Source organism: Eleginops maclovinus, chromosome 18, assembly GCF_036324505.1.
Source record: "Eleginops maclovinus isolate JMC-PN-2008 ecotype Puerto Natales chromosome 18, JC_Emac_rtc_rv5, whole genome shotgun sequence".
NCBI lineage: Eukaryota > Metazoa > Chordata > Actinopteri > Perciformes > Eleginopidae > Eleginops > Eleginops maclovinus.
In genome coordinates this window covers 13,220,293-13,235,613 of record NC_086366.1, presented here as the reverse complement: position 1 = coordinate 13,235,613, position 15,321 = coordinate 13,220,293, and the positions used below count along the sequence as shown (strand labels likewise).

The following is a 15,321-nucleotide window of genomic DNA, read 5'->3' as shown; positions in this document are numbered from 1 at the left end:
TCTCAAAGCGAGAGCTGTGTCCGGGTCCTCGGTAGCACCTCGGTAGTCCGGACTGATTTCCGGTGAGGGTTGGCCTCCGCCAGGGCTGCGCTTTGTCACCAATCCTGGTTGTGATATTCATGGACAGGATTTCTAGGCGTAGCCGTGGGGGAGGGGTCTGCAGTTCGGTGGGCTAAGGATTGCACCACTGCTTTTTGCAGATGAAGTGGTCTTAATGGCTTCATCAGTCTGTGACCTTCAGCACTCACTGGATCGGTTCGCGGCCGAGTGTGAAGCGGCTGGGATGAGGATCAGCACCTCCAAATCTGAAGCCATGGTTCTCAGCAGGAAACCGATGGACTGTCCACTCCAGGTAGGGAATGAGGCCTTACCCCAAGTGAAGGAGTTCAAGTATCTCGGGGTCTTGTTCTCGAGTGAGGGAACAATGGAGCGTGAGATGGGCCGGAGAATCGGAGCAGCGGGAGCGGTACTGCAGTCACTTTACCGCACCGTTGTGACGAAAAGAAAGCTGAGCCAGAAGGCAAGCTCTCTGTCTACCGGGCCATCTTCATTCCTACCCTCACCTATGGTCATGAAGGATGGGTCATGACCGAAAGAACGAGATCGCGGATACCAGCGGCCGAAATGGCATTTCTCCGCAGGGTGGCTGGCATCTCCCTTAGGGATAAGGTAAGAAGTTCAGTCATCCGGGAGGGACTCGGCGTAGAACCGCTGCTCCTTCGCGTTGAAAGGAGCCAGTTGAGGTGGTTCGGGCACCTAGTGAGGATGCCACCTGGGCGCCTCCCTAGGGAGGTGTTCCAGGCACGTCCAGCTGAAAAAACACCAGGTGGAGGGATTATAGCTCTTCTCTGGCCTGGGAGCGTCTTGGAATCCCCCAGTCAGAGCTGGTTGATGTGGCCAGGGAAAGGAAAGTTTGGGGCTCTCTGCTGGAGCTGTTACCTCCGCGACCCTGGCGGAAAAGCGGGAGGTGATGGATGAATGGATGGATGGAAAATCTAATTTCCTTCAAGATTTGCAAATTCCCAGTAAAAACTCTGACCTCAATTCTCATTATACAATATTAGCATACATGAAGGCAACTTTAGATGACCTTTGGTGACTCTATATTTGTCTCCATTGTGCTGTTTATGTTCTAGCCTGAAACTGTTGCTAGTTATCTGCCTGATTTGTTGTGTGTTAGACCTGCTTCCTGCCTTATTATCCTTCCTTCTGCCGCAAGCACCCTGGTGGATATGTCTGCTTGTTTGCCTGTATGTGATAATTACTATGAGTCTTGACCATGAAAACTTCTTTTACTCTAATACCTGAACTGTGAGGTTGTTACTGAAAGCGTGTAAGTGTTTCAGGGAGAAATTTGAATGCTGGCACCTTCATAAATCCCTTAGCAGAGAAATCAGTATCAGAATCAGAATCACAATCAGAAACAGAAACAGGTTTATTGCCAAGAAGGTTAACGCATACGAGGAATTTGCATTCACATACATAAAAATCGAACAAAAATGAATACACCAAGGCGCCATTTAAGCTGAACCGTGTGTCAAAAACACATCACCAGCCATTTACACCCTCTTAGATAAATACTATACAGACATTTATTCCTTTTATATACTTATGGACAATAATATATATGACATTATTTCATTATTATTATTTTACATATTCATGTACATAAATAAAAGACGGGTGTGCTTGTTTGTGTGTAATGCATGAGTGATTCAGCTATTTTGACATAAAGAAGGAGTGCTAATAAATAGACAGAACTTAAATATCTGTATTTGAACTGCACATCAATAAATAGCAAGTGGCAAAATACAGTGGCCGGTACATTTAACACTTTCTCAAAGCACTTTGTTACCTGGCTGCCAGCCTGGCACCTATTATTGAGCTTTTAAGCCTTCACATACAGCCTGAGATCCTTGCTGTCACGTGGTTGTACTGAATTAGCGGGAAAGAGCAGAGGCACCTTTACTGCCAGGCTTCACCTATGTTAAGAGCTCTGTCCAGTAACTGTAGGTCACTGTCACTTTCAATGTTGTTTACTGTATTGCTCAGAAAAGCAGTTTTGTCAGGAATAATGCAGTTGTTCATATGTTTGCTGTTGTACATATTGCAGTTAAACATTGAATAGTATTGAATAAAAACATATTGTACAAGTAGAATAGCTAAATAGATAAGTAGATAGGTGAATAGACACATTGGGTAGCATGTTAGTTTAGAAATAAAAACATTAAACCCTGCTCTTAAATCTCAGCACTGAGCTGTGAGGGATTCCTTCATCACAGTTTCACTTCAAATGCAGCAACGAGGAAATACAAACGGCACCGTGTTTTTATTTTGTTGTTATTTTAATACTTTCACTTATTTTCTAATTGTTTATGTTTTATTTGAATTTTGCAATATATTTAATGTTACCTTGAAGTCACAACATGATGTGTTTAAAACATGTAAAGATACTAAAATGTAAAGATATACTGTATCTAGTAAGTCATTTTAAAACAAAGGAGACACACTGTCTTGTCAGGTCAGGAGTCATTGGATCAAAGTGATAGTGATCAATAGTGAAAAGTGATATTTTGAAGGCGTATTTTATGGAACACTATCTTGTTAAGTAAATGATAAAAAAAATAAAATTCAAGAACAAGATCACCAGTTATTTTCAGTGTTTGGAATCAACGGTCCATTTACTTGATTTTCTGTCCACTATTATAAAAACATCATCATCCTTGTTAGGTATAAAATACTTACACACCAAATAAAACCTGAACTTAGTTAATAAAATGTTGTGCATCATATGATAAGAGTGTACAGCACAGAGCAGTCGTAATATCAGCATTGTCCAGTGAAGAAGGCCTCCTTCAGACTGTCCAGTGCCGCTTCCTCAGTAATCTCCTTCCATTCATCAGGAATATTTGCTGGCTCCTGATTGTATTCCTTTGCAAAGCTCTCATTGAACCTTGCCCACACATACCTGTAAATTATGGAATATTCAGCTCAGCTCATTTAAAATACACTTGCATCTAAAAATGTCTATTTTACGGTGCGAATAAAGAGAAATAAAACCAAGTGTTATTTGAACGTTAATAAACATCATAGTACCTCCAATAAGCACATGGGATTGCAGTGTTTGGGTCCTCATGGGAGATGCTCCAGTCTGGGTAGAGGGAATCAAGGCTGCTACATGTTACAGATATGTCTTGTTTTTCCTTCCTCATGTCTGGGTTTCCCTCCGTCATACATGTGTCATGGGGCAACATGTCTTCTGGCCTGTGGAGCAGAGCCTTGTGAAACTCATGCCTCATCTCGTGCAGCTCACAGGGGGCTCTGCAGAGAGGACAGTGCTGATCGCAGCCTCTTACTCTTTCAAACAAGACATCTTGGGGCTGAATTATGAGGCACTGAAGAAGTTGAATGATCTCCACATTTTGAGAGAACTCCTGGGCCAGTTCCAATCTCATTGCAGCCAGTAACTCCATTAGACATGTGACAAAGCGATCCCATTCCGTGGTTATACTGAAGAAAGGGCCGTCCAAACAGGGCCTGGCCATGACATCAACATCTCCATCTTTCTCTACAATGAGGCAAACTCTCTCCAGTAGCGGCTTTGTATTACTTAGTACTCCACTGGCACCTTCTGCTGTTTGGCTCACTGCTGCCGCAATCTTCCCTACAATTTCTCCAAGTCTCTGTTGCCTCCATATACCGAGGTTGGATGATTCTGAGAGATGAGCCACCACCATCTCCTGGATCTTCCTCACTCTGAATTTGTCATAGTCGAGCAAATATTCAAGGAAGCTTTCAAAGTGGTCTTCCTTCACTAGTTCTTCCAGCAAGCTTTGATGAAAGGCACGTGGGGACTGATATTGCTGGGCTTTATCTTGAATATCCTTAACTATTTGCATTCCCAGTGGTCTATAAATGTAGTCCAACACTGTAGGTCTGACAACCATGGAGGTAAATGCTTGAGCCACCCTCTGGCACTGATCTCTCTTCCTGAACTTGTAGATAAAATCTGACATGTACTTACTCTTGGTTGCAGTAATAGTTGTCAATAGCACGCTGTCCTTGGCATAGCGGTTGTGTAGTTTTTGGAAGTCTTGGCATGCAGCGCTACAGAGATAAACTTTCAGATCCACTTCAAAGGCAGATCGGATTTCCATAGATTTTTCTTTTAAGGTTTTTTCAACACTTTCCAACAGCTCTGTAATGTAGCTGTCAGAGAAATCTGCTGCTAAGCTAGACTTATCTGCTACAAACTGATTGTATTCTTCTATGATTTTGCATGCAAGCTGTTGAGCTTCTATCCTCTGCAGTCTGTTGTTGTCTTCAAACATGTGCTTTAATCTGCTGCGGTATCCAAAGTGCTCATCATTCACTTGGAAGCTCGATGCTTGCTTTTGGCCGATAACTTCAAGTTTTTTCATGTGTTTCTGGAGACCACAGCGGATTAGATTATGTTTCAAAATATTGGTCACTCCTTCAGTAAGATCATCTGTTTCTGATGGCCTAAAGTCAAAGTTGGACAACGTCTTACTCCACACACCCTCAAACTCCTCTTCCAGCTCTGTATCTTGAAGGAGAACTTTAGTTGACTTGCTGTTCTCTACTAGTGCATGCAGTTTAGATTCCTGTTCTTTTTCCAATGAGTTCTCAAATCTTTCCAACTGTGTCAAAGAACAATGGCTTTCGTTGACTGTGCCCAACCTTTGCACCATCTCTTCAGTTACTTCCTCCTGAAGGTGATCCATATTGCTCATTAGGATTGGCTTGAATGTGTTCATTTCAAGAACTTTGTCTTTCATCAAATAGGCATCTGCTTTGGATCTTAGCTTGTCCACCTCTGTTTTGACTTCCCCTCTGGCTTCCTCCTTCAGTTTGCTCAAAAGGCTATTTTGGATTGAAGCGTCCAGAGCCTTTGACTTTGTGTCGAATATTTTCTCTGTTGCCCCCTTAAGCCAGCTTTCCATGTGTTGCAGGCAACTATCCTTCCACTGGAAAAACTCTGTGCACAGTAAAGAGAAGGCTAAAGCTATGTCAGTATTTTGCAGACCAGTGGAGAATGATTCTGATTTCACTGCATCCCAAACAGCACACAAACGGCTCATTAATTCAGGCAGACCAGTGGCTTCAGACATAGCTGCACACTTCTTCAATGCACCAAACAGGTTTTGCTTAAGCTTCAACAGAGTCTCACTATACTGTGTGTCAATTGGTTCAGAGAGGGACATATTCCACCAAGGCCCTTTGACACAGGTGATACAGCTTTTGGTCTTTGCATAATGGTCATCCGCATTGTTAGTTCCTCTGTCCCTAGTCTCAGTCTGAAGCATATCTGATACACGTCTTAACTGTGCTGCTTGTAATAAGCTGTTTATTCCTTCATCCTGGGCCATGAGTTGGCAAATGGGCATGGAACTACATTCTTTGATGCGTAGGAGAGCATTGACTATGACAGTGATGTAAGTTTCATACTCAGTGCCGACATTTGAAGAGATGTTCTGCAATAAAACATCACTCAAACCTGCGGCAACAGTGGCCATCTCATTGTCGATCAGCAGATTTCTTTTGTTGTCTAGAGACACTGAGCAGAGACCTTCTACATCAATTAGAAGCAGGAAGTCACATTCCATTTCCTTTCTTAGCCTATCAGGGAGATGCAGGGCCGCCATGTACAACCCTTTAGTGGATCTTTTCCTTCCTTCAGGAAATGTTGCCTTAAATAATTCAGAGAGAAGCTCAGCATTCCTAGAATGATGTACTCCAAGCATTGTCAGCACTCGGGTCCTGCACTGTTTTTGAGGTAGGCAGCGTTTGAGCTCTGCAAAGACACATGCCAGCCAGTGCATTGGGATGTTTGAGGCATTTCCATCCATCAGTTCAAGGGGAATCCCATATAGAAGAAGGTCTGTAGCTAAACTAGGGAGACGCAACACATTGTGGCTCCCACTCCCAGGACTGATGTTTGTTAGTTCAAAAATTAAGCCCATCTCACGCAAAAAATGCTCAAGTCCAAGCGAGGACTGATCAGGTACTAAAAGCTGTTGACATGAGACTGCAGGATGTGCAAAGGAAACGTCTAGGCAGATTTGTTGTTCAGCAGAAGAAGTCAAATCTGACTCAACTTGCGTCGGCTCCGGTTCATTTATCTGTTTCCGTTGACAGCTGAAGGTTCCATTTTCTTCAAAGTCCAAATTACAGTTTGGGTTTTCAAGGACCTGATCTGAAATGTCTTCTTCTCCATGAATCTCTTCCTTGTTTGACATCTTATGCAACTGATGCTCTCTGCCTGGATCTTTTGCCGACCCAAAATGTTCTTTATGTTGTGACTGTAGCTCTATGTTCTTTTCTGCAGATGTTTGCAAAATATGTACTAACCCTTGGCTTAGCTCAAGCTGTTGCTCAGAAACTTGCAGTTCACGATTCAGAGGTTGCTCTTCAGTGTTTTCTTCCTCAGGTGTTGAATCTGTGCAGAAACTGTCACTGTCACCTGTGTCGTCATTAAGTTCATTTTGGAGGTCATCATAATGTTCTGGCATGCCATCTCTGTTCTCTGTCTTCAGCTTTTTAAATAGATCTTGTGGACTGTTTTGTTTTTCCATTTGATTAAGCCGAAGCCTCAGCTTCATCCAACTAAGGAAATAGGTCCTCTCCACTTTATCTGTTGCTGAAAGCGCATCTGTGAAAATCTTCATTGCGGAGGTCATTTTGTAGCTGCTCAACTCTACCAAGATGTCTTTCTTTTCTTTTTGCAGTTGTTCATCAATTTCTTTTCCTTCCTTTCTTTGTTTACTTTCCTCCTTTTCAATTTCAGCAAGTTTGCTCCACAAAGACCCCTGCAATGGAAGCTGTTTCTCTCTAAATTGAACAGATCCCTCATCTAAACCTTCCAACACTTTCTCCACTGTGGCCATTGCCTTTTTACAGACTGCCCCTTCATCTACATTTAGGCCTAGCTCCTCTGCCAATGATGCTGCTGCCTCAAGTGTCACAAGTTTCAATTCATCTGGTAAAAGATCTTTCAAGGACCCACACAGCCTGATAGCCAGTTCCTCTTCACTCAAATCTCTACCTTGCACCACTGATCCTCCGGGAAGCTCCATGTATTCTTCAAGGTTCTGAACAGCAAACCCCACAACCCTGTTATCATTGTTCTCAGCATCTGATAGGTCAATCAATATGAGCTTGTGTGCCATATACTTGCAAGATGCAAGAAGTTGCTTATCTTTCTCCCTAATATTCCCACAGAAAACTACCACGGCTGAAGACGCTTGACATAGAAGACTAAGGCATTTCTCATTTGTACTGGCATCACCACGGAGGTTAGAGATGACCACAGGGACAGGAAAAATATCTTTGACAGTGTCACCAGTCGGTAGATACCATCCAATCTCAACCAGGCCATTAGAGAGTCTTCGGGGTAGCTGTCCTCCATCCATCCCCCTGTGGAGAAATGTGTCACAGGAAGAACTGAGTCCACCTATTACATTGTTTAGCACCTGTGACTTAGAGACACCAGTGTGACCAAGCCTCACACAAGAAATTACTGGCATGTATGTACTTGCCAAATCCCCCCCATAGACCTTTCTGTTATTTTCCGGTAAGTGAGACCTCCATTGGCTCACAGCGCCTCTCAAAGGCCAGAGAAGGAAGCGACTTGCTTCTTCTGGATCTACATTTGGAAGGACCAGGGGCACAGCAAACTGGCATTGCAACATGCGCACAGTCATCTCCTGCTGAAGGAAAGTGTTGGCAGACATAAAGACTGCTGTTACTAGATCAAGGGGGTTGACGGCACACTGGCTTTCTTCTTCAAAACCATTTTTTATTTTCTCAGGCGAATTGTTGGTATTGTTCAGAACATCATGCAGAGATTTGCAGCAAGGACTCCTGGCATCTTTGCTAAACAGCCACAAGCGTTGGAGAAAGGCATTTGGTAGATCCTTGGGCTCAAGAGGGACCTGTTTCTCTAGAGTCCAAGTGCTGATGTCCAACAAAGACGCTGGGTCAAGTGGTGTAGTCCAGAAGGCCTCTAGACCCAGGTTATTGAGAACCTCTGCCTGGGCATTGTCCTTTTGAGGTTCTGGTTCTAAAACAAATCAACAATTTAGCCTTTGGATGAAATACATTTTAAAATTGTAAATGGTTATATAGTTGTATCAGGGAAAATATGGAGTAAGATGTCATATGATCAGAACAGAGATCCAATCCAAGTCTTTATTTTAGCTTGAAGTGGTAAAAATGTTCTAGTTATACTTTAGAAAATATTTAGAAAAGCTTAATTATTTAAACTTTGCTGTTGATTCTTTGCACTTATCAAAACTGTTTTTGTATTTATCGAAAATAGGAAAAATATGATTTTTTCTCTGTTATACTTGGATGGCCTATTTAGATTACGTGTGATGCAATAAAAACATCTACTGAGTTCTTATTCATTATGTGTGTATATATATATATATAGATGTATATATATATACAGTATATAACAGAGAGCATTAACAGTTATAATCTAAAAAGGCACGTTATCCCTGTAGCTAAATAATTACTACCTTTTATCTTATAATTTTAACCTCACTCTACCCCGTAGTGCCCAATTATTATTAATGGGTAAACAAATGAAAGCATTCAGCAATGTTGTTCTTTATCGAAGAATATCCATCCTTCTGGCCTGCATGTTTGACTTCATTTTGTCTGAGCAAGCTATACTGGTCTGCCAACCTTTATTTTGTTGCCTTCCTAATAGCATAGAATTTCCAAATACAGTTTGATAGCTAATAATTTGGCATCATGTTTGTTGTGCAAATATGTTGCACTGTAAACCAAAGCATATATTTCAACAATAAATGCAGCTGCAGCAAAGTTTGTTTGATTTGTTTGACACCATCATACGCTAGTTCCGAACAAGACAAATATTGAGAAAGTCATTATTTTTATCACTTATTTGTACTTGTCGGCCTCCATTCAAAATGATATAGAGGTGTTTTTATGAATGAAGTTACATAATTCACAGAACATTTTGGTACGTTTAAATAGGAAAGTCCTCAAAATGAACAACATTTCTCTCCTACCGCAACCCATGAAAAACAAAAAGGGAACATACTTTTCTTTTTGATGCTCAGCCACTTTGGAGACTTGACTGACATGATAAATCCAGCTGAATTGATCTCCTCTTTTTAAATTACTTTTTCTTCTCTGGTCAGCCACATCACCAACAATGGAAACCTGCGATTAAAATGAGTGACATAAACATTACTGGCATACAAAACAAAGCACAACAGAGATAAAAGTACCTGCAAGCCCCTTTGGCCCCACTGATACCAAATGTAAATGTGAAAACTGATTTTATCCTACTTACAACAGATAGGACTTTGTAGAATCCTGCTGTTTCAGAGGACTGCTCATTGTAGAAAGTACGTAGGAGGCTGGTTTGTCCACACTTTTATCTTTGTGAAATGCTTCACTGGAGCAAGACTCACCTCCCTATTTCAGTTTGTTTTTCACTGTAATAAAACTGGAGACAAGATGGGCTGAATATGATATGATGTGGCTGCTCTTAAGATCAGGAGACTGTCAGTAAGATAAAGCACACCGCTGAAACCTCAACATACATACATAGAACATTAGCTTAGTTTTGAGACACGTTTTGCTGTTTTCCAAAGGTGAGGTGGGTATGAATCATTGCTGGGATTTACTCATACTGTGTGCAGCTGTTTGTAATAAAGGTGCCATTTGCTAAGGCTCACCTGAAAACACATCTGGATAGCATCTAGTCTTATTTCCTATCTTTTTTTTAGCTAACACTAGATTATTGCAGTGTGGTAGGCTGATGTGATCTGATTTTTTTGCGTAAGTAAAATTAGCCATACCACTATAAAAAACACTCATAAACTAAAAACTACTAGTTACTTCAGTATAAAAAACACAGTATTAGCAATAAGGTATGCTTAAAGTATCAATAGAAAAATAGTGTTCGTGCAGTAACATGCCCCCTTTGATTATTAAATAGTACAGTACAGATTTTCACTACTGATGCAGCACTTTATTCATCGTTTAGACATGGCTCTGATATTAGCCTTTAGTGAAATTGTGGATAATTTTACCACTTTTGTCCTCAATTGTTAGTCAAAATAAAACAGTATGAAAAATTAAAAGGCCAAATGCTCAATTTATTACAAAGACAAAAAGACTAATGCAGATATTTCAATATCTCTGCGACATTGCCTGTGTTTCTTGGTAGAATTTGTACTTAAATCATTATGTTCTTACCTATCTCTCCTCCATGAAATTGCTTGGTAAAGAAGTATCCTTCACATGTTTTCTATCACCACCGCTGTGGTTGTGTTTTTCTTTCAGGAGAGTTCTTATACCTGTGTGTTCAGTGACGAGACACATTCCTGTAATCTTATCTAATCTTAAACAGCAGGATAAACATCAGTCACACGCACACGTTGTCAAAAGTAAACTAGTGTCATTAATCATTGCTGAAATTAATTTACACTGTCTGGCCAAAGAAAAGGTCACAGACTCTGATATTCGTTGGACCGCCTTTAGCTTTGATTACAGCACGCATTCGCTGTGGCATCGTTTCCACAAGCTTCTGCAATGTCACAACATTCATTTCCGTCTTGCATTATTTTTTTGCCAAGATCTTGTACTGATGACGGGAGATTCAGACCACTGCGCAAAGTCTTCTCCAGCACATCCCAAAGATTCTCGATCGGGTTCAGGTCTGGACTCTGTGGTGGCCAATCCATGTGTGAAAATTATGTCTCATGCTCCCTGAACCACTCTTTCACAATTTGAGCCTGATGGATCCTGGCATTGTCATCTTGGAACATGCCCGTGCCATCAGGGAAGAAAAAGTCCATTGATTGAATAACCTGGTCCTTCAGTATATTCAGGTAGTCAGCTGACCTCATTCTTTGGGCAAATAACGTTGCTGAACCTAGACCAGACCAACTGCAGCAACCCGAGATCATAGCACTGCCCCCCACAGGCTTGTGACCTTTTTTTTGGCCGGGCAGTGTATAACATACTCTTGATAATAATCAGATAAAAGCAGGCAGTGTCTGTCTTTAAAACAGACATCTCTCTAAAGTGTTATCATTGGTCTGAAGTTAGGCTCTACACATTGACGCACACAAACCCTCAGTCGTGAGAACTTCAGATAAAGGTTTAACTGATTACTACCACTGCATCGCTGCTGTCATGCATACACTACTTTTATTCCTAGAAATCTTATTCACATTGTTGTAACCCACTTCCTCCAATCACCTTCGAGATAATTTCTTAGAAACCCTTGGGGAGCAACTGTTTTCATTCTGTTGAAATTTCTAGATAATAAGGTCACAACCAGGTCGCTCAAACTGTGTTAATGATAATGGTTTCAACTGATCTATAAAGCATGATTAAAAAGTTTTCTAAATATCATAAACTTAATTAATTACAATTTATAAACACTTCATCAATACGCCTTTTTGGAGAGTGGGACCCTATCTGTCAAAAGGTCAACTTGTTTGGTAACTCCCCGCTGATTCACATCAGTGCAACACGAGTCAGCATGCGATTTGATAATGAAGAAGAATAAAATGTTGCCCAATGAAATGATCTGTAAATTGTATCCTCTTGTTTTCATCCAACATGACTTGCCTCTGCTGCTGGAGAGGGGAAAGCACACCTGAGGGATAAGTGTTGTTCAAAGGAAAAGATTATTGCTTCTCTAATCTCTATTTCAGTCCTGCAAAGCTCTTTAGCAGTCTTACCACCATGTGTCCGAGACAGTGACAATGAAGTGTGTGCACAGGTTTATGTATGTGTGAGTGTGTGTGTTTGTTTGAACCTGAGAAAGTTGTGTGAGTGGGCATATTCAGCACTGTGTCCAATCGTCCTTCCTGAGCAGCCCTGCGTTGCATTCCTGATTGTTCGGATTTGTTTCTTCAGCTGGACTGAGGAAATTTATCAAAAACGGAGGAGGACATTAAGGATTAACAGAGAAACTAAAGGAATAGTGGTCAAGATGTTGGTCACCATGCTAACAGCCATGTATGTGGTGGTCAAAGTCGTAGAATCGGTAAGATGATTATAATGATGGATAGAAAATAGAAACATGATTGATTATTATTTTGTGAAATTTGATTTACCATTTTTATTGGGTTAAGATAGTCTGTTTTTGTTTGTTTGTGTTATGATATTCAATTTAAAAGATCTTAAGTCTATAATATATATATAATATATATATATATATAGATAGATATATATATATATATATATATTTATATATATAGATATTTCTAATCAAATAATCTTTTGATTTGTATTTACAAAAATACAGAATATTTGAATACAAGAATAGAATAAATACACTTTAGAGGATAAAGTGCTGTGTGCTTTTGCTGTACCATAAGATTGTAGCTTTCTCTCACAGCAGGTCGTCAGAATCTAAATTAAATCGGGTTTAGATAGACACCATCAAAATCAGGGAAATGCTAAAACAGACAGGTGTGAAATTATAACCAGACTTTAACTGACAGTATCCAAATATAATTAATGTGATGTTAAACCAAACCTTGAATGGGCAGCATTCCTCTCTGCTAATTATGTATCATCTAGCCTAAAATTTGTGTTTGTAATACAAATATTTTAATATTTAAGTACTGCGAAAAAACTTCAAAAGACCAAAGTCTACTGACAATTTGAATGTTTTTAATACATACGAGTGGGGAGTCATGTGGGAGCATGGTAGGATTAGTAATAAAGGTTGTTGAATGCTTCATCTCATATGTGCATCTATTTCAGAGTTGTTGTTTTTTCACACTCAGATAGGGGTGCGGTTTGCACGGCAAAAGGACCCTTTGCCTTACATCGTGTCCCAGCCTTTGCCTTGGCAGGTTCACTCAGTGTCACACAGTCGGAGGAGCAGCAAAACAGATGAGGTGAGTTGTAATGAGATCTATACCTTGGTGTAATTGGCGTCCCACACATATGGCCAGGCTGATGCACCAAGACGATTGATTCATTACAGCTAATACGACACAAGTTCACTCTGCACATGGCCCAGCAAACCACCGTTCCAAATCTTCTAGTAGCTTCACTGGAGTATCCTCAGGGTTACCTTTTTTCCCAAGATAAAACATGGTCTTTTTTGAATGAAAGGAAACACGCGTGGCTGGATTTTTAACTCATAAATGAGCTCCTCCTAATCCTCTGTTATCTAATGGTGAGACAGAGCATGTGGAAAGTTCAGCAGTCGAGCTTGACTCAGCATGTGAGCTTATAAGCTTGGTCACATGTTCTGTTTGCTCATAAAGTCTCAATGGATGACTGCAAATAAAAAATTATATAATATATTAAACAGATATTTGTTTTTGGGACTGAGCAGCAGCCAAATAATATGAGATAAGTCCTTGATCATCACTGTCAACAACTAAAGTTGTTAAACTTTTTCCTCAGGCGTTGATTTACTTAATCAACAAGCCACTTTCTTTCCAAACTGCTCATCTCTGATAACCCTGTTTTGTTCTGTCCGTGGACTTTTCTTAGTTTATGATTACTGGTTTGAAGGTTTCTTCTGATGTGTGCAAAAACTGCAAAAGATGAAAGTGACAAATAAAACCAATTACTGGTTAAAAGCTGGACTGCAGCAGGATGAGGATTTTTGGTGGTTAAGTAAAGGCACAGGAGCTGAGGAAAGAACGTAAAAGGGAGCAGTAGCCCACAAAAAGAACAACAGAGCATGCCGATTGTTAAAAAAAACAGGTACAGAGTCAAATAAATACTTCTTTGTGTTTTGTGTCTCAGACTGGCCCCAGTAAATGTACCTTAATGTCACTGGTAAAAGGATAATGTTGACCTCAATGAGGAGGTCATGGTGCTCGTGTGTGGGACTGAACGCAGGCACACAGCCAGACTGACGTGTTAGCATGCTAAGCATGTCCAGTCTTCAGCCTCTGGCTTCCCTGCCTCTGCTCTGCTTGAGCTATAATCCCAATCAAGGGGATTTGTGTTGGAGGTCATTACTCTATCTGTAGATGAAAAGGACACACAAAAAGGTGCAGTAACACATGTACGTTGCACATTCATTCCTTAAGCTCTGCACATTTTGTACAGCTGAGTAGAAGAAAAGCGCCTCGGTGACTATCTGGTTTCAGGGTATTTGAAAAATGTCTAATCTAAGTTCCCGATGAGATCGTAACATTGATATTTGTCATACCTGACCACCGGTATCAACTCATCTTGTCCCTTTGTGCGTCACTGAGTGTCTTCTTACTCACAGATGTTCTGTTTTATTCACAGTTTGATGGCTACAGGAGGAACAGCATAGGCGTGTATAGGAAGAGTAAGTAAACTGTTTATTTATTTAAAGGCGGGCAACTTTTCTGTCATATTAATTCATCTTAAATTACTTAATTCAAATCAAATGTAAAATCTGACTTAATAAAAAATGTAAACCAGAAAAATTGCCCACTTTAATAAAATAACTAATATGTCAAAAATGTGTTTCAACTTAATCACTGCCGCAGACTCTGCCTCCATGGCTATTGCTTCAGCCTCTCTGGCTATCCCCTGTGTCCTGTCGTGCTCAGGCTCCAATGCCAGCAATGGGACCTGCACCGCTGTTCCCGCGCTCAGCCCGGTTGAAGTGGAGAAGGCCGCTGCCACCATCCAGACCCATTACAGGAAGTTCCAACAGAAGAAACAGAAGAACGGCAAGTAGATGGACAACGAGGGAGGCCGGTATCGATGCAGCAAGCCTGGGAGACATCAGAAAGCAGGTGGAACAATGGATGAACTCTGTGACTACATACAAAAATGCACACATATTCATACTGTACAATATACACTTAGCGAAGCTTTTGGATTAGTGACACATTGTAAACAATAAAATAGTAAGTGTTTATTTCTTCAACAACTGGAATGATTTAAAATTTGTATGTGAAGGATTTGTTGTATATTACTAAATCTGAATGAATGTTAGTTTGTGCACTGAATACTGAGTGACTGTGAGAGTGTGTATGTGTAAATATAACGTGTTATAATGTTATAACCAATATAAAAATATTGGGGGAACAAATATTATAATTTGTCAACATTTTTGATCTTATAATAGAAGGTGTAAAAAACTCATTTTAATAAACTCCACTGTAAAACATGATGTGTTTCATTGCGCCCTCTAGTGTTTAAAGTCTAGTGCATTTTCTCAGAAGTAGACAGTAAATTGCATTTAATTGGATTTCAATCTGACAGGCACTATGGAGAGCTACATTTTGGTTACATGGTTTTATGTGCAGGGGTTTGATCATAATTGGTTCTCTTAAAGTCCCACATTTT

The 15,321-nt window shown here is 40.5% G+C and overlaps 2 protein-coding genes across 5 annotated transcripts; one reads left to right on the top strand and one right to left on the bottom strand.

The window, feature by feature from the left end:
* Window positions 1-1,417: 1,417 nt before the first annotated feature.
* si:dkey-202l22.6 (interferon-induced very large GTPase 1) lies at window positions 1,418-10,381 on the bottom strand. Of its 3 annotated transcripts, XM_063907098.1 has the most exons (5): window positions 10,261-10,348; window positions 9,350-9,505; window positions 9,095-9,216; window positions 3,097-8,083; window positions 1,418-2,968 (listed from the first exon to the last, which is right to left on the bottom strand). In XM_063907098.1, the coding sequence occupies exons 3-5, from the start codon at window positions 9,135-9,137 to the stop codon at window positions 2,827-2,829; spliced, it is 5,172 nt and encodes a 1,723-aa protein (XP_063763168.1). In that variant the 5' UTR covers window positions 9,138-9,216; window positions 9,350-9,505; window positions 10,261-10,348; the 3' UTR covers window positions 1,418-2,826. The 3 variants fall into 3 exon arrangements, with proteins under 3 accessions (XP_063763168.1, XP_063763171.1, XP_063763169.1); XM_063907101.1 differs by lacking the exon at window positions 9,350-9,505 and having other exon boundaries at window positions 10,261-10,381; XM_063907099.1 differs by lacking the exon at window positions 10,261-10,348 and having other exon boundaries at window positions 9,350-9,521.
* Window positions 10,382-11,746: 1,365 nt separating this feature from the next.
* LOC134880463 (uncharacterized) lies at window positions 11,747-15,145 on the top strand. 2 transcript variants are annotated; one of them, XM_063907406.1, is made up of 4 exons: window positions 11,747-12,064; window positions 12,813-12,926; window positions 14,287-14,329; window positions 14,514-15,145. In XM_063907406.1, the coding sequence occupies exons 1-4, from the start codon at window positions 12,011-12,013 to the stop codon at window positions 14,705-14,707; spliced, it is 405 nt and encodes a 134-aa protein (XP_063763476.1). In that variant the 5' UTR covers window positions 11,747-12,010; the 3' UTR covers window positions 14,708-15,145. The 2 variants fall into 2 exon arrangements, with proteins under 2 accessions (XP_063763476.1, XP_063763478.1); XM_063907408.1 differs by having other exon boundaries at window positions 11,748-12,064; window positions 14,577-15,145.
* The last annotated feature ends 176 nt before the right edge of the window (window positions 15,146-15,321 follow it).